General features: G+C 41.1%; 1 protein-coding gene across 10 annotated transcripts in view; it reads left to right on the top strand.

The window, feature by feature from the left end:
• Window positions 1-27,380, top strand: part of ST3GAL6 (ST3 beta-galactoside alpha-2,3-sialyltransferase 6) — a 60,920-nt gene that overhangs the window by 9,611 nt on the left and 23,929 nt on the right. For 5 of the 10 annotated variants that reach the window (XM_046003484.1, XM_046003493.1, XM_046003483.1 and 2 more), the window contains exons 2-3: window positions 10,679-10,854; window positions 24,647-24,746. In XM_046003484.1, the coding sequence (XP_045859440.1) occupies window positions 24,658-24,746 (89 nt within the window). In that variant the 5' untranslated portion in view covers window positions 10,679-10,854; window positions 24,647-24,657. Of the gene's footprint in view, window positions 1-10,678; window positions 10,855-17,435; window positions 17,520-17,649; window positions 17,655-24,646; window positions 24,747-26,643; window positions 27,061-27,380 lie in introns of those variants that run through there. The other 5 variants (XM_046003488.1, XM_046003490.1, XM_046003489.1 and 2 more) reach the window with 5 other exon arrangements.

Here is a 27,380-nt window from a genome sequence, read left to right as displayed (position 1 = left end):
AAACTAGGGTTAAGAAGTAAAAATTGCTCTATTCAGATGCCCACTAAAAATCTTAACATCTTTTAGCCTGAGTTTTTTTAGATGGTTTAAAAAGTATGATTCTTTCTTCCCTTTTTTTTAAGACTTTATTTATTTATTTGACAGAGAAAGCAAGAGAGCACAAGTAGGCAGAGCAGCAGGGGGAGAGGGAGAAGCAGGCTCCCCACTGAGCAGGGAGCCTGATGCGGGGCTTGACCCAGGACTCTGGGATCATGACCTGAGCCAAAGGCAGACACTTAACGACTGAGCCACCCAGGCACCCCAATTACTCTTATTCTTGAAACAGCTTTACACATGCTTTCTTTCTTAGACTCTCCTCTCTCCTCATCCAAATACAGAGTGAAGGTAGAACGTGAAGTCCTTCCAAGAGCAGAATACAAAAGATGATTCTGAGCTATGGTGGGGAGGGGAACAGTTGGGAAGGTGAGGAGAACGTTCCAGAAAGCGTAAACAGCATGGTCAGAGGTGCTGGAGCATGAAACAGTGCTGAGAATGACTAAGAACTGTGCAAAGGTTAGTGCTTTTAGACCATAATGTTGAAAGTCAAGCATTTTAGGAGATGCCACAGGAGAGAATGTAGGTGTCAGCTCAGTCAGACTCAGAGACCTATGGCCTGTATGTTTAGATCTCCCTAAGAGGTTATGCACTTGGGGAATGAAGGTCTATATGGACAATTTATAATGGGCAAATTCTTCACATTGCTTCTAACATTGGACTTGGATTTTACATCATGGAATACATCTCTTCCATTTGCTGCTTTCATGAGAAAATGATGGAAGCATTAGTAATGGTGATGTATCATTGATGTTAGAGCTCTCATTTTGAATAACCCAGGTATTTCAAACTTAGAAATATTAAATGTCATTTGAGATTTCTGAAGCATGGGATTCTATGTGCAATGTGAGAACAGGGACAGAGATATCCAGGGAGAAGTGTTAAGAGATCGCTACAAATTCAGAGCTTTGAGACTTTCGGTACCCTCTTATACATTTTACACAATAGAAAGCCAAGTGTTTCTGTTCATAGCTTCATTTTCTATAATTAGATGCTGTGTGTTTTTACTCCAAAAATAAGTCTTCTGCTAAGTCTGAGTGGTGTCCAGCATTTTAACTTCTGTCCTTTGGTGTTGATTTCTCTTGCTTGGAGATTAAGCAATTGGACCCAGAGCACCCTAACCACAAGAGTTTAGAATTCCCAGAGAAGAATGAGATGTGAAAGAAAAAACACTGGAACTTACTTGAACTGTAATTAGCCTGAAAATGGAATGTGTGGGAGAGGTCTGCAAGGAGGGTAGGAAAACAGAGGACAAAGCAAAAAGTGCCCTAGCATGTTTCCAGCATTGTTGAGGGGAGAATGTACCCTTAGGATTTATAATGGGTCTCTGCTTATCAAACAGAATTTTTAATTATCACCCATTTATAGAAGTTGCCAATCTGCCAATTCAAATATATGTATTCCTCGGCCTTCACATTTTTCTCATCTGAAGTAAATCACTTGAACATTTGTGGTAACACACCTGTTCCTAGGAGTTGACCACCTCAGGTAAACTGGCCGTTCAAGTGGCTGACGCTTGGGCGGTGGCTTCTTTCAGACACTGCCCCTCTCTGAGCCTTGGTTTGGGTTGCTAAGACCTCTATTTCTTGGACGGCTCCAATTCCTGTAATTTTTTTTTTTTTTAAAGTAATACAGAGGAGTACGAAACCACGTAAGTGTAGTTTGGTACATTTTTTTTCCCAGTGAGCCCACCCATGTATCCTACCTCTAGATGAAGAGGTAGTGCATTGCCTGCCCTCCAGGAGTGCGGCGTGGCCTCCCACCCTGTTGCCGCTCCTCCCACCCCCAACCTAACCACAGTTCTGACTTTCACCGCTGTATGGTAATTTTTTCTTCTTCTGTTTCTCTTTAATTTGAATTAACATCCAGGTATTCTGAATAGCCCTAGAGCATCAGAGTCCTTCTGGCTGAGGGTGAGGACTGGGCATTTCAGGAAGAGTGTTCTGGGTTGAGTTGTGGCCCTCAAAAAAGACATGTTGAAGTCCTAAATCCGAGTACCTGAGGTTGTGACCTCATTTGGAAATGGGGTCATTTTAGCAGCAGTTGATTAAGATGAAGTCATGCTGAGTAGGATGGGCTACTAGAGCAGTGTGACGGGTGTCCTTGTAAGAAGCAGCATGTGAGCAAGACAGAGACGCAGAGTAACACCACGTGAGGTCAGTGGGCTCGAATGGTGCATCTATAACCTGAGGAATGCCCAGGAGTGTTAGCAACCCCAGAAGCTAGAAAGAAGCAAGGAAGGATTCTCCTCTACAGGTTTCAGTGGGAGCCCGGCCCTGCTGACACCTTGATTTTGGGCTTCTAGCCTCCAGAACTATGAGACAAATAAGCTTGTGTTGTCAGAAGCCACCCTATTGTGGTACTTTGTGCTTGCAGCCCTGGGAAACAAATGTAGAGGGTCTTCAGTAGGCATGGTGGCCGGACTCCTCTTCTCTGTGGCCCCTGAGTGCACCTCAGCCTCGGGGCCGAATTGCCCTGGCTACACCCTGTCCAAGCTGCTCCTGTCTAGACTGGCTCACAGAGCACTTTGTCTTACTCCTGGTTGCCCAGTGTCCGTGCTGTGTCCCAGAGGAGATTATATTACCATTATATGGCTTTTTCTTTATTTCTTCACTAGTGCTTTCAGACTGAGCCAGGTTGGTTTCCTGACATACCCCAGACCAAAGCCCTGCACATCAGCCCTCGTGCCTTCCTATCATTGCCTAGTGGGTCTTCACTGAGGTGTCCTTAGCCATGGTACCACACCCAGACTGGGGCCACATCCTCCATCCTGTTTTCCCCAGTCCCTCTGGTCCAGATCCTTTTTGGTGGGGAGATGGGGGGGACAACTTTATTCTTTAAGTGAAATCTCTATTTTCAAATAGTATGGCATGCTGTAAGTTACGGTTTCATTTTGCCGACATTAGGTATATTACAGACCAGTTCTCATCTGAAAAAATAAAAAAAGCAGTCAGATCAAAAGGCTGTCAAACAATCAGGCTTTAGTAAGTAATAAGGAACTATGAAGAGCATATTGGATAACAGAGTACTTTATTTAGTGAAGAATTAGTTTTAGTCTGCCTTCCAACTTACCTATTTTTTTTTCTTTTTTCCGAGCTGAGTTTCTGGTGTTAGGGAACCACAAGAACCGTACTGTTCTAAGGTCCCCAGGGTGACTCCATGGACTCGGGCCACTTCCTCTGCTCTTCTTTTGTACTCTTGCTTTTGGACCTTGGGACTCACTGGTGGCTTTTGACTTAAATGCTCTTAGCGTAAACTCTCTGTCCCTTAGCTTTGTATGTCCATAGCATATGCCCCTTCCTTTCTGTTCAGAAGTCATTACATACTGCTCCTATCTATGGGGTAGTCTTCAGGACATTTTTGAAAAATCACTGGACATGGGGGGGAAGTTTCAAAGGTTTAAGTGACCCTACTTTTGGTTTCCATTCTATTTATGGTGCCTTATTCTCATCCTGAGTCTCTTTCAGCTTCTAGTTCCTACTGTGTGTACTATTCCTATTTCTGTTTTACCCTTTGAGGGGGAATGCAAAAAAAAAAAAAAAAATGGTAGCTTTTGGGTTAATCGTGTATTCTGTACAATACACATATTATACAATGAAAACTAATAAGATGTGCACTTTGAATCTCTTGGTAAGAGGTTAGAATGAAGCTGAAGGTTATGTTTGGTATGTTTGTCTTTGTTTAAATGTGTGACTGTATGGACTCGCTCTCTTGACTCAGATACCCCTTACACTCTGAGATCTTGTGCCATGAGATATCTGGGTAATAAATACCTGTGGTGGATGGACAGATGGATGAGTGGATGATGAAGCTGCTCCCTCTTGGCCAGTTATTTTGTTGAACTGCTGGTAGGATAAATTTAACTTGGGTTCAGGGCCACCTCCAAAAGCCTGGAAGTATTTTCCTAAGCTCAGGAGGATTTCTTGGGCTGGAGTCCAGGGATCTAGAAGTGATATCTCCTTGGCTTGCCTATGGAATGTGCTAAAACATTTGGCTGGTTATGCGAAAATGGGGCCACACATTGGGACCCTCTGTAATGGAGCTACTTCTTTCATTTGAAACCCAGATTTCTTTTTTTTTTTTTTAAGAAACAGTATTTTTATTTTTTAAGATTTTATTTATTTATTTGACAGACAGAGATCACAAGTAGGCAGAGAGGCAGGCAGAGAGAGAGAGGAGGAAGCAGGCTCCCCGTGGAGCAGAGAGCCCAACGATCATGACCTGAACCGAAGGCAGAGGCTTTAACCCACTGAGCCACCCAGGCGCCCCTGAAACCCAGATTTCTTTTTCTGTTTACCTATGTGGGGATGCTGTATACTTCTTTGGAAATCTGCTAGGAGACTTGAGTTCCCTTTCCTTCTGAAGACAAATGTCCTTCTTCAAATTCCCTTTTGCATTTCTGGACTAAGTTATCTTATGGTATGAAGAATGCAGCCATTAGTGAACAGTTATCCATATTTTTAAAAATGTGCCTTTTGAGGCTTTCCCAGAAATCTTTTTCATAGAAAACAATGTTAAAGGCATAGCAGTCCCAGAGATGGTTCTTCACAGATTTGTAGAGTTAATTTCACTTTACACTTTATAATAAAACTTGCTACAGTGTCCTTGAGCTAAAAAGTTTAATTAATGTAAATCAATGATTGTTTTTAGTCACACTGTTTATAGGTCTAACAACTTCAAGATCATTTTATGGCTTTGTCTAATTGTCTGCTTTATCAAACTTTGACCCTGGCAGATAGTAGGCACTTGCCAATCCCTTGATTCTAAAGAAAAATTTGGTTATCTTTCTGTGTGGTTGTACCTTGGATTATTTTCTGGCCAAAGCACAGAACAAAGCATTCCAGAGAAATGTTTGTCTTGTTTATCTACTTACTCAAATGCTCTGATTTTTCTGCCCAATGTGGTGTGCCCAAGAGAGAAAGTGGTTGTAGGATACAGACTATTTTCTCCACCTACTTTCTCTTCACTATGTTTTGTCTTCAACAGGATTAGTATAGATTCAACTTAGCTGGAAATTTACTTTCCCATTTAAAATACACTTAACTTCCCCTTTTCAGAGAGTGATAGTATTTTAATTATCTAGGTATTTCTGGATGACTTGAATCAAAGATTTCTTTCTTTAGAGAAAAACCCTATTTAAAAGGGAAATTTCAATTTTATTTTTTTAAAAGATTCTATTTATTTATTTGAGAGAGAGAGAATGAGCGGTGGGGAAGGGCAGAGGGAGGGAGAGAGAGACAGAGAGAGAGAGAGAGAAAGAGAGAGAGAAGCAGGCCCCCTGCAGAGCAGGAAGCCATCCCAGGACCCAGAGATCATGACCTGAACTAAGGGCAAATGCTTAACTGACTGAGCCACCCAGGTGCCCTGGAAATTTCAGTTTTTTTTTTTTTTTTAAAGATTTTATTTATTTATTTGACAGAGAGAGAGAGATCACAAGTCGGCAGAGAGGCAGGCAGAGAGAGGAAGGGAAGCAGGCTCCCCGCTGAGCAGAGAGCCCGATGCGGGACTCCATCCCAGGACCCTGAGATCATGACCTGAGCCGAAGGCAGCGGCTTAACCCACTGAGCCACCCAGGTGCCCCGGAAATTTCAGTTTTAAAGTATTTCTAGCAATTTGTAAGATTCACTGTCTCAGTAAAGTATTTTATCTAGATTGGAAAAAAAATTTTTTTTGGCTCCAAAATGGCATTTAGATAAGCAGTCCTCTGAAAACAACCTGAATGTCTCTTAGTAAGGAGTGGATAACTTTGTATTTGGTGGATAGAATATTCTACAGAACTTGAAAAGAATGAGCCAGACCTTTCTGCACATCGGTATGGATGAAACTCAAAACCTAAAATGTAGAGTGAAAAACACAGATTTCAGAATGTTATATATTTGTTATGTAAATGTTAAATATTACTTAGAACAATATCATATGCCAGATAATGTTTATGAATATGTGTGTGTACAGTGCATGCATATGTGTATGCCTATGAATAAAAAGTGGACTGGCTCTCTCTCTATGAATAAATAGTGGTTGTCCCTGGGAGAAGAGGAACAGGGATGGGGAGGGGCACATAAATGTGCATTTTTTAAAAAGTCCCTGAGTTGGAGGTGCCTGGGTGGCTCAGTGGGTTAAGCCTCTGCCTTCGGCTCAGGTCATGACCTCAGGGTCCTGGGATAGAGCCCCACATCGGGTTCTCTGATTGGCAGGGAGCCTTCTTGTGATCTCTGTCTCTCTGTCAAATAAATGAATAAAATCTTAAAAAAAAAAATAAAAAGTCCCTGAGAAGATATGGTTATCTCAGTTAATGGGCTCAGGGGCATTTGTTATATTAACATACGGACTTCTATTAACATTTTTGTAATAAAAAATTCTGTGTAACATTTCCTAACGGAATAGGTTCCTACCAGGAACCGTGTATTTATCAAGACTCTGGAAATGAGACTAAAGCTATTCTAATACATCTCATTCATGATGCCATTCTGTGAAAAATGAAAGTTGACAGAATAAATCTTGAATGGGAGGAAAGCTCCAGATTCACCTGCTCCTGGGACGTTCTCGCAGCTTACGGGTCCAGAATAAGGACTCAGGCAGCAGACCGCCTCGACCAAACCCTGGCTTGCCAGCTTGCAGGTTTGAGACCTTGGACGGGTGGCCTTTCTAAGCCTTTCTGTGTCCCTAGCTGTGGAATTTGAGTAACATTGCCGGGGCCAGGGCTGGGGAGGGCTGTGAGCTCATGGGAGGGGTACACACTCCCCGAGATCAGCTGTTAACTGTTTCCAGCATTACTCTATCAGCAGCCTCCATTCTTCTGTGTATAGTTTTTATTCTCACCTCAGAATCTTTGCAAATGCTCTTTCCTCTGCCCAGAATGTTTTTCATTTTCATCCCTCTCTCTGGTTAACTCTTCGGTGGAGTTCTCTGAGAATGCCCCCAATTCTCAGAGAAGCTTCCCTGTCCTCAAGGTGGGTCAGTTTCTAGCCATACCGCAGCTATAATTTAAATAATTACTTGTGAACTGCTTACTAACATCTGCCTCTTTCCTGGTTGGTAATCTGTTTTTGTTTGTTTGTTTTTGTTTTTTTTTTCTTTTCTACTTTATTTTTAGTGCCTAGAACAATGTCTAGTATAGAGTAGGCACTGAGAAACTATTTATTGATTAAATCAACAGTTATTGTAGATGGTGAAAACTTTTGGAGTTCATTTTTTGAGGAAATAAATTTGACTCACTTTGCCAAAAGGATTAACCTACTAGTATTAGTAAGTGAATCTAGGGTTATGTGATTTCATAAAAAAATACTTATCACATGTATTGGTTTACTTGTAAAAATATTGTAAAGTACGCTAAATTAAGATTTGCATCGTATTTGTAATTTGGCTTTAGATATTCATGATGGACAGTAATATAAGTATCATCACATATTTTCATGTACTGTGGAAAGCAAGAAAATTTTCAGTACTTTAATCTTAAGATTTTATGTGGGTTCATCTGATTGCTTGCCCTCGTGTTAACTCACTTTTTTCTTTTAAAAATAGCAAAAGAGCAATTAACAGGTGATACTTCCCAAGGAGCAGAATAAGCTAGGTTCATTCAGAGTTAACTGACAAGTAAATAAGCAGTTTGAAAAAAATGAACTTTTGTCAACTGGATGGAATGCTACTTGTAACCTTTAAACAAACTGAAACAGCAAACTCTGACTTTCAGAGTCAGAAGAAGGGCAGGAAACGGATTCCCTCTTAGTTGTTGGTTTATTTACTCTGGGAGAGAAACATAAGAACACTTCTAAATTTAAGGAAGGTCTGTGTTCAGATATTAGCGCATTTCTCCAGGAGAGATACCATATAGGATTTTGAAGTGATTAAAGTCCAGATTTATTAGATAAGGGAGCAGAGCCAGAAACAGGGACTTTCAAAACATTGAAGGCATTTTTATGACTCTGATGGATGGTAGGGAGGTGAAATTTCAGGGCTAGGTAAATAATGCAAAGCTCTCCATTGAAAAAGGAGACCACAAATTGTAACCTTGGGACAATTACCCCTTCCCCACCTTTGCAGACACATGATTTTATACCACAGATCACTGGGAAAAATTTATAGCCGTATTTTCTTTCACTCTACTTCTCTGTTAACTGTTGTATAGGGAAATCATAAGTAACTGCATTTTTGAATGCTGAATGCATATTTATAATAGAGTTGCTTGGTTTTAAATATTTTCCAAGCTTGGAGTATGATCATCATTTCTTTTTAATGGAAGTAAAACATTTCCTCTTTAGAATTGTGCAAAATTATTGTTCAAAAGTATGATGGGGGCAGGTACTGCAAGATACTAGGATACAAACTTTCTTTGAATTTTCAATGTGTGGACTCACAAAATCCTGCTAATTACCACTTACCCTATTTATTAGTCATTTGTCCCCAGATCAAGGTGGGAGAGTACTTTTGAAGTCATACGATTAGAAGATTCTGTGCACTTTGGGGAACACTAATTTAAATCACATTTTAAGGCTGGTAGTCGAGTTATATCCTTGACACTCTTGACTCACAGCCTTGGCATTACTGGGCTAGAAATGCAGATTCTTAGGGCGCACCCCAGACCTACCTAATCAGAATCTACAGTTTAGCAAGATCCTTGGGTAATGCCAATGGACATCTGAGTTTGTTAAGCGCTGCTGTCCAAATGCCTCCCAAGTGATTTTTAGAACAGAGTATTTTTAGTAACAAGTGACTCATTATCTAATAATGTAACCTGTTATCTTTCCTGTATTATCTTTAGGCAACCCAAATATTAGCAAGTTCTCTCTTTCTGAGCTGAAACCTAACTCCTTGAATATTGCGTTTACTGGGTTTGGCTTAATAGCCCTCTCCCTTTCCCCCCACCCTACTCAGCCTTCAGAACCAGGCTAATGCCTCTTTTTCATGATGGTCATTCAAACAGGAACTGGGCGATTCTGTTTCCTGCCTTGATTTAAGTTTCTCCAGGTGTAAGTAAGTCCCTCTCCCCCCAGCTCTTCCTGATATGATACTCTTTGGGGTTTCTTTACCCAGTGTTCAGACTAGATAACTTTAAATGACCCTGCCAACTTCAAAATAGTGATTTCTCCTTTACTTTCAGCTGATAGTAAGTCCTAGTGGGCAGAAGATGACAGAAACCCAGGAGCTGTACTTTCTTTGAATTTAAGGAGAATGATTCTGAGGCACAAATGTATAATTATCCATAATTTCCTTAGGCTCAAAATTCTGCTTCACAGCGGAGACTTCCATTATAATAATAGCTACTAGAGAGCACCACTTTTCCTTTCTTCTAATTTCTAAATGCATCAACTTTTGCATTTCAAAAGTGGAAATAAGCATTTGTTGTGTCTCTGTGAATTTTCAGTTTCAAAGAAAAAAATTCCCTGTAATCCATGACTTAGCACATTAGCGGATTTCGTTTTCCTGTAGTGTCTTTTGGTAGGTAATGTGTCACACACGCATCCATCTTATACATAGAAATAATTTCCATGTTCTTAGTTTTTAAAATGTTTCCTTCTTGGTGGATTCTGAATATTTTTTCATGGTATTTAATGATTTTCATAATAGTTAAGCACAATTACTTCCTTATTGTAGGACATCAGAATTCATTTACTGCTTAAGTAAAGTATTTGCCATATTTTTATTGGTTTGGTTTTTTGATATTTGTTTCCTAAGGATTTTTTTTATTTTTTTATTTTTTAGATTTTATTTCTTTATTTGACAGATGGAGATCACAAGTAGGGAGAGAGGCAGGCAGAGAGAGAGAGAGAGAGGAGGAAGCAGGCTCCCTGCCAAGCAGAGAGCCCGATGGGGGCTCGATCCCAGGACGCTGGGATCATGACCTGAGCGAAAGGCAGAGGCTTAACCCACTGAGCCACCCAGGCACCCCAGGATTTTTTTTTTTTAAATAACATTTTCAACTACCACAAATACAGAGCATGCAATTTGTTTTGTTTGCTTTTGTGTCAGGATTAGTCTTGCGTAAGAAAAGCTGTAGCAAGAGCAGTTTTGGATATTTTTTTCAATTTTTTTTTTTTCTTGAGGAAGTAGCCCACAGCACATTTTTAAACAAGTTGTTCTTGTAATTTCTCCATTCTTCCTTCCCCTCATTTTCTTTTAGATATTTTCATTCTTCTTGACCTCCTCTTCGTTCTCCTGTCTCCCTTCCCTTCCTCCTTGGAGGGTTTTCAGAGCAACCGCGTCCCCTCTCACCTCTGCATTTAACAATAAAGCTGTGTGTATGTGTGGAGAGAAGCTGAAAAATAAGACAGATGGTTCTTTCATTACCAGGTTGTTTTGGATTAATTGAACTGGATTTTTTTTTTTTTTTTTTTTCAAGAAGGCTGAGCTGGGTCCGGTGGATAGCCAGTCATGAGCTATAGTAATGTAATATATGCTGCCCATTTTGTTCTTGGAGTTTTTTGTTTGTTTTTGGTAATTTTGTCACCCTGTCAAGCATTTTGGGAGGGGTCAGAAGTGAGTTTACTAAGATGATGTATTCATTGAACGCTTTTTAATGGCTCAAAGCTTTTCTTGAGCAGTGAAGCCCATTCTTACTAAGCAATGCTATCTTTGTGTTTTCTTTCAGCACTTGCAAGTGAAGAAGCAGCCCAATCCTTTATCTTGGGTGATTTCTAGTGGAGAAGCTCTGACAATTTTGAGGGCTCCTGGGCCTCTGGGACCCTTACCACATCCTTCGCCTTCAAGAGCAGAGTGATCTTCAGCAGCAGAGCGCCTTTGGGAAACAGATTCCTAAAAGTGCAGGTAAGACACTGCCGCTGTCTCAGACTTCTTAGTTGGGAGTTTGAACACTTGGAAGTTTCTTATACAATGTTGCCACCTCTAGCAGATGACTTTTAGACGCCTATTAATGTATCTCTTACTAGTTCAACATGTGACCAGGGGGGCCATGAGACTTTGAATGTCACCAGTGACTGATCAGCATATCCCAAGTTGAGCTATGAAGTTGTAAATACTTTTATTATTATTTTAAAATTTATTTATTTAAGTAATCCCTACACTCACTGTGGGGCTAGAACTCATGACTTCAAGATCAGGAGTTGCATGCTCTTCTGACTAAGCCAGCTGCCCCTTAAATATTTTTATTTTATTTTATTTTTTTATTCTTACTGTGGATAGATCATCTTTGGGACTATTCTTAGCCAATATGGAAGGGAACGAGTCAGAAACGAAACACTGAAGTTAACAACAGACCGTTACATGCATCACAGCTATTGTAGAAACTGCTGTTAATAAATTGTGTAAAGATGCTTGCCCTCTCTGGGCCTTGTTTTCTCAATAGAATGAACTCTAGTTTCCTTTCCATCCTTAACTGCTACAAGTAATAATAATTTTATTAAAGTACCTTAGTATGATTTATAGGCATATTCTCTTTACTATTCCTGGAACCCATGTACAAATTTAAAACCCCACTTCGTAAATTTATTCTGAGAAAGCTCTGGAGCTCAAATACCCATCAGGAATTAGCTCCACGTTTTACCCATTCGTCTAAACCGTCTTCCTGATTGGTGAAGGCTCATCAGGAAGCAGTTACTCTTCTAGCAAATTTGTTACGTTACTCTTTTGTTTGAAAATTGTTTTTGTGAAGGACACCCATTGACTGAGAACATAATGCTTTCTTTTTTTTTCTTCCAAAGATTTTATTTATTTATTTGACAGAGAGATCACAAGTAGGCAGAGAGACAGGCAGAGAGAGAGGAAGGGAAGCAGGCTCCCTGCTGAGCAGAGAGCCCGATTCAAGGCTCGATCCCAGGATCCTGAGATTATGACCTGAGCTGAAGGCAGAGGCTTTACCCACTGAGCCACCCAGGTGCCCCAACATAATGCTTTTTTTTTTTTTTTTAATATTTTATTTATTTGGCAGAGAGGAAGGCAGAGAGAGAGGAGGGAGCAGGCTCCCCGCGGGGCAGAGAGCCCTATGTGGGACTCGATCCCAGGACCCCGGGACCATGACCCGAGCCGAAGGCAGAGGCTTTGGGCTTTGGTCCTTGGGAATCTTTCAAGCTCTTCACTGTCACACTGAGATTACTCATGAGTGGTTTCAGGGTCCTGAGCCCCTGGGCTGGCAGAACTCTTGACCGCTGCAGACTCAGGCTGGATGTGGACCTGGATCTGCAGGTTTCTTATTGCCAGACATACCTTCATATATTGGAATCTGAGCCATCATCATCTTGGTGATTTGTGGAACTGTCTTTCCTGCCAGTCTACACATCTGGCATCACATGGAAATGTGGATTCTGGTGTGTGCCTGTGCTAATTCCAGCCCTGCCACTTACTACCTTGGGGAAGGGATTCTTGGGGACGTTAAAATTTCTCTGTGCTTTAGTGTCATCACCCGTGTGGTAGGCATGACAGTAGTACCTTTCTTCAGGGGTGGCTTTGAGGAGTAAAAGAATTACACATGTAGAATATTTAGAACAGGTCTATTATGTAAATGTTCAGAACGCTGAAACTATTTTTTATTGCCATCTGTTGCAGTTCCATTTTCTGTTCCCATTCTCTAGGGCTGAGACACTCAGCTCCTCACCCCTACCATGTTAGACATTGCTGATTGTCTCTTTCTTTCCGAATCTAGAATGCAATATTTGAATCCTTCTCAACAGCATAACGGTATAAGATGAAACTGTTTGTCCACTCAAATTATTTCCAGAGTTCTTGATTTTATCTCTTGCTTCAAGACATGAATTTGATACGCTGATTCCAAGTCTGGGTTGTTTGTTTTTTTTACTAAAACTCCAGAGCAGTTGTATTATGAAAAGCATAAAAAGATGTTGCTTCCATAGTCAGAAATCGGGTCTAATTCTCACATGAGTTTGCTGATGGATTACTTCTACCTTGAACCCCTTTCATTTTTTATTCAGAAGCAGATGAATAAGTCTTCCTATCAGGGATGCTTTGAAATGTTGAAATGAATGTGCAGAAATAGCTAGCTTAGTAATGGAAGCTTAATTTTCTGAAGCTATTATTAGTGCAATGGCTTTAGTTCTTCAGGGTGTTTGCCAAGATGTTACGAAGTTCATTTTTTAGTAAGACCTTGGTCTATGGGCAGCTAATATTTCATGAGTTTTGAAAGAAGAATGAGAACAAGGTTAGGAGAGTCCTTACCGCATGCCAGACTTTTACCTGAGGGCTTTATATTTACGACGTACCGTAGCTCTGTTGGGTGGTATTATTGCCATCTTACAGCCGAGGACACTAAGTTATAAGGAGGTTAAGCAACCTCCCAGGGTCCTGTAACTGGTCAGATATGTAGAGCTGAGACTCAAACCCCCAGGGTGTGATCGCTGTACAGGCAGCCTTAACACCTAATTATGCTGCTACCTGCAAAGAATTAATTGTATGGAGAAGAGAAGATGGAGCCCTACATGCCAGGCTGGGCGATTTTACATTTATTTGGCAGATTGTGGAAAGCCACTGACGGTTTCCCTGTGGAGTGGGTGACAGAACAAGAGCTGGGCTTTGAGGATTTGGTGCCAGGTGCAGCACGGGGGCCGGTTTAAAGAGAGATTAGAGATCATTGCTAGGAGCTGAGAAGAAATGTTCACGTGGCTTTAGGAACCAGCATTAATTAAGATAAGACCTTGAGAACGCCCACATTTATGTGCGCCAGGGAGGAGGAGACCTGGAAATGTAGGCAGAGAAGTTAGAGTGAGACCCAGGGCGGTGAAATGCCCCCCGACGGAGGTGGCTTGGGAATTGAAAACCGTGGAGGTTGGAGAAGACTGGAACAAAACAAGACTAGTGGGTTATTACCATGTCCCTACCATGAGACTGGAATCGTGCTGGAGGAAAGTCCACATAAAAATGTCATTTTGTGCCACGGACTCTACTACTTGTGAGTGAGATCCCCTTTGGCAAGTTTTTAAATTTTTCTAAATCCTGGCTGTCTCTTCTAGAATATGGTGGCCTAAGACCTTTCTCTGTCAACATGCCTGGAACTCTTTCCAGCTCTGAGGTCTGTAATTCCAGGGTTCAAGCTGTGAACAACAGTAATGGGGCCTGAGGTTGTAAAGGTTTGGCTGGTGATGCAGTTGACCATTTTAGGCAATGCAGAATGAAATATGTGCCCTGAAGATAAGAGAGGAATATTTCCTCTCAAAATACCAGGAGTATTGTGGTGATAGTGGTAGCAAGTGGAAGGAGAAGACCGAAAACGATACAGGAATGAAAATGTTGAGGGAATTTACAAGGCAACCACAAATATTCCCTAGAATGTGAGGGGAAATTCTTCTCAAGCCACTTTTTTCAGACAGAATCTGACTGGTTTCTTCCGGAAAATTGAAAAGGCCAAGTCCAAAAGACTTAGCAAAGATAGCAGGGAATGTAGAGTGAGCTTCCGGTTCCTCTCAAAAACCCTTTGGGATATCTCCCAGAGCCCTGACCCTCTGGGATATAATTTCTCTTTACCAGACTGTCTCCATCAGTACTTCTCAAACACACAGATCACCTTGTTAAAGCACCAGTTTGATGCAGTGGATCAAGGGTATGGAGCTGCATTTCTGCATTTCTACCAGGTTCCCAGGTGTTGGCAATACTGCTGGTCCATGGACCTCACTTTGAACAGCAGGAGTCTAAAATATTTTACTCTAGGTCTATTTTACTCTAGGTCTCTCATCATACTTAGAAACAGTGTAACGGTTCCCTTCTCAGACTCATTTCGGGGAGTACACACCCATGATGAGCTCTTGATATTAACAGATGTATCAGTTTTTACTTCTGTCAATGATTTGTATTATTCAGTGGCATCAATAACTTGAATTGTTACAGGTGCAAGTTTTTTGTGTGTTCCCCCCCCCCCCCTCTTTTAACCTAGGAATTCAAGCAAATCTGTTCAGGAATAGGCACGAGACTACAATATAAAGTTTTTACATAAAGCTAAACATACATTTACTGTATGACCCATGAGAACATATGCTTATTCAAAGACTTGTACTTGAATGTTTAATGTAGTGTTGCTAAAAGTAACAACAACAAAAAATGTGAAAAGAACTAAATATCTATTAGGTGGTGACTTGATAAATAGTTGTGGTGGAGTCATAAAATGGAATACTACAGGGGCGCCTGGGTGGCTCCGTGGTTAAAGCCTCTGCCTTTCGCTCAGGTCATGATCCCAGGGTCCTGGGATCGAGCCCCGCATCGGGCTCTCTGCTTGGCAGGGAGCCTGTTTCCTCCTCTCTCTCTTTCTCTGCCTGCCTCTCTCCCTACTTGTGATCTCTATCTGTCAAATAAATAAATAAAATCTTTAACAAAAAAACCAAAAAACCAAAAAAAATGGAATACTACATGACTGTAAAAAAGGAGTGGATTCCTGATATAAGCAACATGGACGATTTTTTCAAAAGCATTTATACTAATTAAAATAAGCCAGATATAAGGTTCTTATCACATGCTTCTACTTAAATGAACTTCTAGAAAAAGCAAAAGTATTTCAGTAAACAGATCAGGGCCAGGGAGTTGGCCTTAAAGAAGAAGATGGGAACTTGGCGGAAGTTGATGGAAATATTTAGTATGATTTTAGTAGTTGTTACATGACTGTATACATTTGTGAAAACTCATCAAATTGTACACCTGAAAATGAATTTTATTATATAAAAATTTTATCTCAATAAAGTGAGTTTAAAAAATCAGCCACAGTTATTAACCTGTTAACAGATAATATTCCTTGGAGGTTATCTTATGAGTTGGGTATTAATATAAGGAAATAGAGAAAATTTCCACTCTGGGAGAAGAAATGGGTCTCTGGGAGAAAATATGAATAAACAGTAGGAATGTAAGAAGTTCCCTTAAAAGCTTCTTTGTGTGTTTTCAATGTAGCTGAGTCTGAAGAGAGAGATCTTGGAAAACAGGAACTTCAGTTCATTTATTTTTAGCATCCAGTATAGTATGCTATTAGCTGAATGATTTGAGTGTGTCCCACTGTGCTATTAAAAAACAAAATTCTGCTGAAAAGTCATTTCTGTCCTTTTTATATTCTTTGCAGTAAGCACAACCAATTTTTAGGAGAGGATTTGGTCATCTGCTTTGGCAGGGAAAGCTTAGCTTTAATTAGGTAAAAAGATCTGTTTACATCTGCTAAGGATGAAATCTGGCAAAAGCACTGGGTTTCTGGACAGACTGAACTTGAAGAGTGTGTGTATATGTGTGGAGAACTAGCTGCCTATCATTGTATTAGCCGAAGAATTGGGGGAGGGGGAGAGAAAGTTAATTGTACGTGTTTTCCCTTTGCCATGCAGAAAGAAAAAGCTATGTATTTAGAAATCAGCCAGAATGTATACAGTTGGTCCAATTTGTTGAAACTAGACAGTTACTTTGAGGGGTGGTGGTGCATATATCAAACTTTCTATTTACTCAGTAACGTCAGATTTTTTCCCCCCTTAATTTGTATCAGACAGTAATAACTCAACATTTCAGATTTAAACTTTACTTTTTTAGGTGTAAGAGGGCATAGTAATTTTGTATGTGCTACTCTTTATTCTTTAATTATGGCCTATTGAGAATTATCCGGTTCTTCCAGCAGAAATCTCATCAATCAGAGTACTGAGTCTTTAAGATTTATTTTTTTTAAATTATAAAGTAAACATTTTTTCATATTATGTTTCTAAGTGTATTTTAATAAATGCCTGTATTTAATGTGTATCATTCCCTTTTTTACTTTAAAAAAGGTGTTATGTGAATATAAAGTTCATGATGTAATAGTTTAAAAAAGGTGATTATAGTTTCCCATATGTACAATTTAAAAGTTTTCCATAATGTACAATTAAACTCAGATCCGAGTTTGAATTCTAGCCACTGTTGTGGTAATTAAGTATCTCTAGCATGGGGATGATAATATACTTGCTTTCATCATCATGTGTGAAAAGGGCTTAGTGCACTGTTGGGCATTTGGTGAGTAACTTAATCAACTGTGCTGTTCTTTACATGATCACCAGCACCAAAGGGTAGAGGTCCTTTGTATGTTAATGAGGCTATCGGGCACATTTGGATCATCCAGTTAGTAATAAGGACCATCCTTAAAAAAAGAGTTGGCAAATGAGTTAAAGAGGACAGAGCCCTTTATGTAGGTCACTGCGGGGTCCTGTGTGTCTGTGTTGAGGCTCGGGCTATATGGAGATAGCTAGGTCTAGGAGGCTTAGGGGACCTTTGGGGCTGAACCAAAAAATCGAGACATTACTACATGGCTAGAGCTGGAGCTAATCCTCACAGGGACATGTGATGACAGTGTCATCATGAACTGAGCAATCAGTACAAAGAGGAAGCCGGGCAGCGTATATGATCTGCTGGCCAAGTTCACACAGTCTCGGGTGTGTCAGTGTGAGCTGAGGACTGGTGGAGAGCTGTGTGGAGAAGGAACTCCCGGAGGGCTGGATGGGCACTGGCTGCCAGCCGGGCCACCTGGTAAGGCTGTGGAGGTGAGCCAGGAACAGGGGCCCCTGCCTAAGGGGAGAGTTGTGGCTGAAATCCTGCCCATGCCAAGATTTTGTGCCCACATGGCAGGGGTGAAGGGCCAGCAGGGCCGTTCTTTTCCAATACGCACAAAGGTGCAGGTTGTTGGGTAAGACCGTTGAGCAGCAGTGCGTGGTGTTCAAGGCCAGACTGAGGAGTGAAAGAGCGGTCACTGTCCTCCTTGAGGTAGCAGGGGGGCCTGGGGAACAGAGTGGATGGGGACATGGTTCAGATACAAGTGACTAAAAAATTGGAAGTTTCGCTGCAGAGCCGCTGGGGTGAGAAGAGAAGAATGCCGACTGTGGGAAATAAGCCTAGTGAGCTGCCGGCAGAATTCAGGCCTGGTAAAGGAGACGGCCAAGGTCCATGTGGAATCCTCTACAACCTGACCCAACTGTTGAGGTGTTACTCCAGTGCTCCTCAGGCTCCCTTTCCTTGGGCCGGGATCAGTCCCAGAGCCTGGATGGACCTGAGCCTACGGGCAAGAGGGACATTAGGAAGCGTCTCCATCCAGGTGTGGTAGAAATGTCACAGGCCAGGCAGGCTGGGTCTGTGCTCAGCGTCTGGAAGAGAGAACACGAAGAGTGTTTCTTCCTTCATGTTGTAGGATGCTGAGATACCCACAGGGCTTTTGTGCTTGGTGAATAGAACAGTTATTCCAGAGCTGTTGTTGAACGCGCTTTGTTCTAGCTGGGTGTCGGTACAACAAACTCCTTTTGATTTGAGAAGGCATGAGGAGAGTCCAAAAATAAAAATCTGACCATTTTCAAGTGTCATTCCGTAGGGTCCCTTAGTTTGTTTGCCTTTTTAAGTAATGCCATCAAGCTTGCCCTGAGGCTCAGGACTGTGCATTGAACCAAATGCTCTCCTGTTTGCTTCTCCCTGTAGTTGAGTTTGAGAATCACTGCCGTAGGGCACTCAACAGAACCATGGAAGACAAAAAATAATGGGTTTCCTGAAATCCAGCAGAATGAGTTGGGAAGGGCAAAGTTGAAAGTAATAGGGTTTTGCTTCTGCCCACTTTGTGATTGTAACCTTCCTCTTGATTTCCTCAATCCCTGGAATTTATACTGCGTAAGGAGCTGGTAGGATAGACAAATGAGAGAAGTGTTTTGTAGTGCTTAGTCTAGTGTCAAAAAGATGCACGCATTTATGAAAGCTCACATCAGGAGAGAGGCGTACAATGCATGGGCTCCCGTCAGATAGAAAAGGGTTGGAGTTCTGGGTCTCTTACTTGTCAGCTCAGGAAAGTTACTGCTCCTGTCAGGGCTTCAGTTTCCTTATCCATAAAATGGGAGCTGTAAGTTTACTATTCCCTTCACTGGATGGCTGTGAGATTACAGGAGATAAATCACCAAAAGCATTTATCACCTGTGATGCTGAATGTTCCTATCTTAATGATTCTGCTCAGTCATTATACATTGTGCTTTTGCCATGTGCTAGGCATTTCTGGTAAAAAGAAAAAAATGCAAAGCGTCTAATTATGGAATGTGTCACTACATTCAACAGCTATCTACTTATCTTCTGTGTGACAGGTATTAGAAATGCTGAAAATGCAATGATAGACAAGATGTACTGTCTTACTCTTAGGGAGCTCAGAGTCTCATCTGGATAACTACTATAAAATCTGTCATGGTCTCTGGATTTCAGTAAACCCGTATTTTTTTCCCTCTGTTGTTCTCTTGCATGTACAATGGCAATGATTCTCAAACTTTGGTATGCATAAGAATGATTTTGGAGGGTTCTTGTTTCAGTGCACGTGTCTGAGCTCCAGAGACTCCAGTCCCATAGTAGCTCAGGAAATATGCATGTTACCTGTTGGGTCCCCCCAAAATGGGTCCCCCAATAATGGGTCCATGATTAATGGAGTGAGACTGATAAAAAGCGAAAGTCAAGCAAAGCTTTATTTCTCACCAAGCATCAAGAATCAAACCGACCGTCAAACAGACCGGTCGGGGCCACCCCTTACAGAAAGACAGAGAGGACGACCCCTCCCTGCTTTCCAGACTAATTTTTATAGAGCAAAGGCCATGTGGTTGGGCCTGGCCACACGCAGGTGGCCAATGAGATTGTAACACACAGAGAAAGCTGCAGTCATGCTAGGTGACCAATTGAATTACAATTTACCCTAGTAGACATTTTGAACCAGCCTATCACCTAGTTCAGAATTGGCGCCCAAAAGGTGCCCAAAGGGCAGGGCCCACACTCCTTGGTAGCTAGGAGACAGTATGTGCCCCCACTCATTGAATGTCTCCACCTGGTCTGACCCACCCTTGTATTTGGACTTTGTTACCTGGGACTGGTTTCCGGGACTTTTTTTTTTTTTTTTAAAGATTTTATTTATATGACAGACAGAGATCACAAGTAGGCAGAGAGGCAGGCAGAGAGAGGAGGAAGCAGGCTCCCTGCTGAGCAGAGAGCCCGATGTGAGGCTCCATCCCAGGACCCTGGGACCGCGACCTGACCCACTGAGTCACCCAGGTGCCCCCCCCCCACACTTGTTTTTAATTAAGTTCCCTGGGGTGGGGGAGGGCAAAGTCAATTTAAGTTTTACAACAAAATGGCAGTTCAACCGGGGTGGGGCTGCTCTGGCTGAATAGGCCCTTACATTACCAAGCCCCCATCGGGTGCTGACCCTGGACCTGCCACATCACTTGGGGGCTCGCTGCGGGGGCTCGCTGCCCTAGAGCTGTTTCCCTTTCACAGAGATCTGAATTTACCCTTTAGGAATTCTAGCTACCAAACGAGCATTGTCAGGAAGTTATACATTAGAACTATCTTTTGGGCTCCCCTCACTCACGCCTTTTGTCTTGAGAGACAGGATGACACCAGGAATAGAACTAGGAGGAAGAAATGGTTAGACCTTCAGTCTATTTCTGTCTTTTAAGCTGTGTGACCTAGGGCAACTCAATCTCAAGAGACTTTCAGTTTCCTCATTCACCAGGAAGATCATCCATACCTGCCATTTATCAAGCTTGTCTAATCCTTAAGTGAGGGACATAAGAGCATTTTATGAACTTTAAAGCTCCATATAAGACACACTTTTATTATTAAAGAGAAGGGAAAACCGTTGCCCAAGATTGAGCTCACTTTGACATATGGAGAGTATTCGTAGATCGATATATTATAATTTGAGAAGAAATAGTTGATCTCTGCCAATGATTCCTGTTCTCCCCATGATGGCTTGTACCCACACCTGAGATAAATAATTGCTTTATGACTTAAATTTTGTAAAGAATGTTGTCGGCACCCTGGTTTTTGGAACAGTGGCAGCCAAGAAGCTGGGTCTGTCATGTTTCATGTCAAGATCTTGAAACTTGTTTGTTTCCGTAATGGAAGCTCTACTGGGCTTTCCTCCATCCACCCCTGCCCCTTAAAACAGGCACTCTATGTTAAATTCTGGTTTTCTTTTGAAATATTAGTTCAAAGCAAAATGGTCATTCCATTTATAGAATTATAATTAGAGAATCTGTTTGTTACTGAAAGTTTTTTTCCTACCAGGCGGCAGAGGAACTATACGTGTGTATCACAAGGTTATCCGGGCTGGCCCAGTCTGCTTTGCAACTTGAATATGCTTTGAATTGCCCCTGAAATACAAGAGAGTGGCTAAGCTTCCTGAATTTTTCTCAGCTGGTATATACAGTGGCTCTTCAAGAGTAGGTTCATTTTAATCTTTAAAAGGAAAAAGGAATTAAAAAAAAACGTTATTAGTGAATGAAAAGGAAAATCTCGCTCTCATACTTCTGTGCTTTGTAAAATAATACATAAATTTCCTGAAGAATGCATTTTTGGGGAAGAGATGAGCAAGTCGAATTGTAAATACTGAGTTCTTTCTCACAGTCTTCATCTGCTGTTTTATCTTACATGTAAATAGGTTTTTAGAAGTTTGCTGATAGTGGTAAGTGGCATCCACATTGGGTGTTTGCATAAATGATGTTATTCTTGGTGGAGTCTTAAATATCTGAGCATTTAGGCAAATTGTTTTGTGACTATATTGGCCCATGGTAAAACACCTTTCAGGACAGTCTGGTGGATTCCAAAACTCCCAGAGTTGCCAAACACCCCAGATGTCTGCCACCATCAGCTTGTACAACAAAAGGGGGTTAATTACAGTGTATTTTCAAGGGAGTCACAGGATGTATAAATAATCCCATTGTGTTCTTTGGAGTCTTTTATATTTATCCTCTATCCATGTTTGGGTAATACCTACATGGTGGAGGGGAGCATTTTGCTGAGGTCACATCAGTCAAAGGGATGAGACAAGCCAAGTCCACATCAGTCCCCTGTGAGCACTGATAGGCCTGTATCTTGTCATCATGAAGCGTTGCTCATGGCCTTTGGTCAGGACTTAATATGATCAGGTCTCCCCTGTATGGACCCCAGTTCCGTGACCTTTCTCAAGGCACCCAGTACGAGGGGAGGAAGGAAAACTAACATTTGCTGAACAAGTATAAGGGCTAGGCTCTGGGCTAGCTAACCTCTCTTCCATTCTTCAGTTAGCCATTTCAGTGAGGCCTCACTGTCTTAGATTTTTACCGATAATCCCAAACCTTAATTCTCTCCATCACTTGGATTTTACCAAGTATTTCTTAAGAAACATAGAACCATACATTTTTTTAAAACCTACTAAGAATAATCCTGCAATTTTTTTCTTGCTTTTTACCATGAATAATTTAAGGTGATTTAAAAAAGAAAACAAACCCACAGTAGTACATCAAGATAGCATATATTACAAATGGCTGAGGAAAACAAAACAAAGTGGAAAGAGATGTGCAGGCCTGAGGGGCTGGGAGCAGCAGATCTAGATGTTCTTACATGCTTTACTCCCTTTGCCATCAGAGGAAGTGGGTTTTCTGCCAAAACCACACGCAACTACCTTTTCCTGCTAAGCCAGTGAGAATGCAGTGTAGGCTGCGTCAGGAGAGACCAAGGCTCACTTTGGCTTTCTCAAAACCCATGCATATTACAACTTAGAAAAAGGGCACGGCTAACTTTAGTTTAGAAAACCAACAGCAGTGAAATACACAAACTTACTCAGCATGTATTTTGTGTCCTAGGTTGTATGAGACAGCCATTGTTTGGGGTCATCTACCTAATAGGTCCAAGAGGTAGGCTGTGTGCTCTCCCTTGTAAACAGGTGAGGATACTCGAGTTGGAAGAGGTCAGCTGATTTAACTAGACACCGCCCCCACCAAGAGTTAAGTGGAGCTAGGCCATGAGTCATGTCTTCTGATTGCCAAGCAGTGTTGACTTTTCAAGGGGAATTATGCATTCTAAGGGGGATGAGTCGAGTTAGCTCATTTACCTCCTCTATTTGCTTTCTCCTTACATAGCATTTCTAACTAACTTAAAATAATGGCACGTGGGTTTGATGGCAGTAAGAAGCCACAGCTGACAGACAGCAAGGGAGGGGAAGCCAGCCATCTCCACTGCATGAAGCGACAGTCCTTCACCCTTCCTGGTTCCAGAGGAAGCCGGCATAATTATGACATTTGTTAAGATGACCCACCTTATCAAGGAAAGCTCAAATCCTGTTTATTATAGTCTACGTATGAAGACAAAGGAGTGCTTTTTTTTATGGGTTTCATTTGGCCTTATTTTACTGTTAAAAGGGAGACAGCATAGTATTTGGAAATGTATCTCCTCAGACTCATGATGTCTACCCTGCCTTGCCATGATTGAGGTTAACATAAGAACAGGAATGGGGGGAGGGGTGGCATATGTAATTGCCCAGATGAACCAGAAACTTGATAAGAAAGGCAAAGAGATGGCCTACTTGTTTCAAATCACAAGCATTGGGAAATCTATTGTAAGCACCATACGATGTATTGTCTTTTGCATTGAATTGCACATGGAAGTGAGAACTTACTCGTTCCTAGGAAGCAAAAGTGAGAACTAAATATGGTTAGGTTTTTAAAAATATATATGTCCTATAAAGGATTTTTAAAATGATATTCTAGAGAGGATAGTGTCCAGGTTTTTATCCATCTATAAATGTATAATGGACCAAACTGTCTATGTAGTGCAAAAACAAGTAAGAAATTAGCAAAATTTACCTGTGCTATGATATTGAAAAATCAAATGGGTATACTTAAAAGACTATAAAAATTGGAGATGTGGGAAATAATTTTTTGTAGATTTTTTTTCTTAGTTTTTATAAAATGACTTTTTTGGGGTTTTTTTTGTTTATTTGGTTTTATTTTGTTTTGTTTTTTGTTTTTTGTTTTTGTTTTTTTAAGAGGGAGGAAAGAAGGGGGCTGCGGGAGAGAGAGAGAGAATCCTAGGCAGGCTCCATACCCAGAACCCAACTCCAACTCACAACCCTGAGATCACGACCTCAGTCAAAATCAAGAGTCGAACACTTAACCGACTGAGCCACCCAGGCCCCCTTCCCAGTATTTAAAAGTTACACAAAGGACCTGTAAAAATTACAATGTATAGGGGGTGCCTGGGTGGCTCAGTGGGTTAAAGCCTCTGCCTTTGGTTCAGGTCATGATCCCAGAGTCCTGGGATCTAGCCCCATCTCTGCTCGGCAGGGAGCCTGCTTCCCTTCCTCTCTCTCTGCCTGCCTCTGCCTACTTGTGATCTCTGTCTGTCAAATAAATAAATAAAATCTTAAAAAAAATTACAATGTATAGGTTTGAAAAATCATTTTGAGCGGTGAAGAAATGCAATGTTTGTTTACATCTTAAGGCATATATTCACTTTCTATGGAGATTGTGAAAAGAGATTTTTTTTTAACGTTTCTGAAAACAAGTTTTGGATATGGAATATTTGTGTAAAATTCTGTACTGAATGAGTTTTTTCTTCTCTAACATGAGAAAGTAGTATGGAAGCCACCAGCTTTGAAACAGTGGTGCTGTTTGTTTTTCTCCCTGCCATGTTGTATTGTCTAAAGAGGCTGAGGAGAGAGAGAAAAAAATTCTCCTCTCCTGCAAATTTAGTGGATATTTCCAAAAATAATAGCCCTACAGCATTTACTTCTCCTTTCCCTCTGTGTTTGTTCACTGATCTTGTATTTGAGCCTTTGCATGAACCTATCTGTAGAACAAATAATGCTGCCTTTTCTTTGGACTTCATTCCTGTGTTTCAGGTGGGCCAGCCATGAGAGGGTACCTTGTGGCCATATTCCTGAGTGCTGTCTTTCTCTATTATGTGCTGCATTGTATATTATGGGGAACAAACGTCTACTGGTAAGTTTTAGTTTTGCTCTTTATTTATTTATTTTTTTTAAGGAATTTATTTATTTGAGAGAGAGAGAGAGCGGTGTCAGAGGAGGGTCAGAGGGAGAGAATCTCAAGCAGACTCTGCGCTTGACAAGAGCCTGATTTGGGGCTCCATCTCACCACCCTGAGATCATGACCTGAGTTGAAACCAGGAGTCAGTTGCTTAACTGACTGAGCCACCCAGGCACCCCATTATTTTTGCTCTTTAAAAATAATTCCCAAGCTAGGCTTTCACAGAGACACACAAATGATACTAGAGGGACCTATAAAACAAACAAACAAAAAACAACCTCTTTAACATTTTGAACCTTTTCTAATAGCTTTCCATTGTAAGTTGGAGTTTTACCATTCCAGTGTCTTCCATGTTGTACTCTTTAACAGTTTAAAAACTGATAAAATAGCACCTTCTTTTTATTGACTTTTCAGTGAAGCAGTGATCTTGATTGTCTTTGGGATATAACATTCCGTATATATTTCATCTCCTTGAATTGATGGAATAATTTTTGGACTCAGTGGTACTTGACTGTTGAGCCTAAAATAAGAAATTACTGATTAAAATATAGACACTACATGTGGTTCTCTTTGTTTAAAAATATTTGGTGAATATAGGTGTACATTATGAAACCGTGTTGACTTTAAATGTCACATATAAAACTTGGAAGAGGCACAAGTAATTTTACTGCGAAGAAAAACGTATCAAATAAGCTTTTTATCGTTTCCCCTATTGTCAGTCCTTTGGCTAGGAATAAAGTTTTGATGACCTTTAAATCCTGAGTGGATGGTTGTATGTGATATCAAAATAAATCACATGGTAATTTCCTGTCTTAAACTCTCACTACTCTTTGCCAGTTTTTCAGTAGAAGACCCTAGATCACGTTTCTGGGTTTTGTTTTGTTTTTTTTCCTACTAGATAAAAAAAATTGATGCTTCTGAATTTATTTCACCACTGGGTGAAAAATTATTGTAATGCTCTTCATGGAAGGAAGTTAGGCAGATGGTCCCTGGGAAAACCCAGTGCCAGGTGGATAGGTTTGGACCTAAGTTTCTATGCTTTGGACTTAAATACTAAGCTAGAGGACTTAGAGGTTTTATTACCCACTAGGTGAGGGTTATACCATGAGGATCTCTCCTTCCATCTTTGCCACATCTTATCTCTGTCCCACACTTAGTAACGGAAGACAGAACAGAAGAGAAAGCAAGGAGTTTGCCAGATGGCTACTTCCCTACAAATCCTATTGTGTGTCACAAGGGGAATGATAAGGAAGACAATATAAAGAATCTGAATTCTACACAGTCTTTTGTCCTCAGGGTTTGAGGAGTGTTTATAACACGCTAAGGTAACACACTCACTCCAGTCACATAAAGTACCGTGGGAAATTACCTCAGGTGGGTTTTGTGCTGTGAACTTGATTCCTTAAGAATTTTTTAAGACAGGTAACCCTTTTTAAGCCACTCAAAGTTTGTCTTCACAATCTCCTAAAAGGTCTTCTGCTTGAATAACCTTAGAAGCCAAGTAATAGCTTATAGTCCATTTTGTCCTTTGAATATAATTTGGTTTTTATGGTCTAATGTCCTGGTCCACCATATTTACATACCTTCCTTACATATAAATCAAGGGATTCTTGTCATTTGTGGTATTCACCAAAGATATTTTTCTGATAAGGACTTCACTAACTTCTCAGTTTAGAAACCTAGCAGTTCCAACTATACAGAATTTTTAAACAAAAAAATTGAAAATTGAGACCAATTCTTTTAGTTTGAGTCCTGTGATTATAGAAGAAATTGGATTAGTTTTTTTTTTTTTTTTTTAAAGATTATTTATTTATTTGACAGAGATCACAAGCAGGCAGAGAGGCAGGCAGAGAGAGAGGAGGAAGCAGGCTCCCCATGGAGCAGAGAGCCCGACGCGGGGCCCGATCCCAGGACCCCGGGATCACGACCTGAGCCGAAGGCAGAGGCCTTAACCCACTGAGCCACCCAGGCGCCCCTGGATTAGTTTTTTAAGATGAGTTCTTCACATCATTGATCATTAACATGTTCTTCTGTTAAGCAGTAATGAAGCTGGCTAAATCTGGATCCTGTCACCCTGTCCCCTTCGTTTATTTTTGTTGTCGTGCTCTGTCTTGTTTCACAATACCCTTTTAAATTGTGGAGACAAGCAGTCCATTCAGGAGACCCAGAAGGGCCTAACCTGTGCCAAGAATAGAGGAGAGTTACATATGGCTGTGAATAGTGTGATTTGTGGAAGCCAGATCACAAGGCTGCGTCTGTGGAACTGCAGGTCTGTGTTTCTGTGGCAGGTGTCCCCAGATGTGGCATGGAGGACTCAGATAGCCATGAGCATGGGCGTATGTTGGGTTTCTCAGGTTCTGGGTTGGGGGGACTTCTAAAAAGCCAGCCTGCTTGGGGCCTCCACAGTGTGGTAATCCTGGCCCTTCTTGAAGGCTTTTGTTCAGTGCTCACTGAATTACTTCTGGGTCACTTGTCACCTCAGCCTTTCTCATTCTCTTGCCTTATATACATGGATCCTCCAACATATGCAAGGTACTGTCCTCCCTTAAGGGCTTCTGTGAGAATTTTTAATTCCATGCCTGAGAAGCC

This window comes from Meles meles, chromosome 4, assembly GCF_922984935.1.
Source record: "Meles meles chromosome 4, mMelMel3.1 paternal haplotype, whole genome shotgun sequence".
Lineage (NCBI taxonomy): Eukaryota > Metazoa > Chordata > Mammalia > Carnivora > Mustelidae > Meles > Meles meles.
The sequence above is the reverse complement of the archived record's forward strand: the minus strand, read 5'-3'. Positions and strand labels throughout refer to the sequence as shown.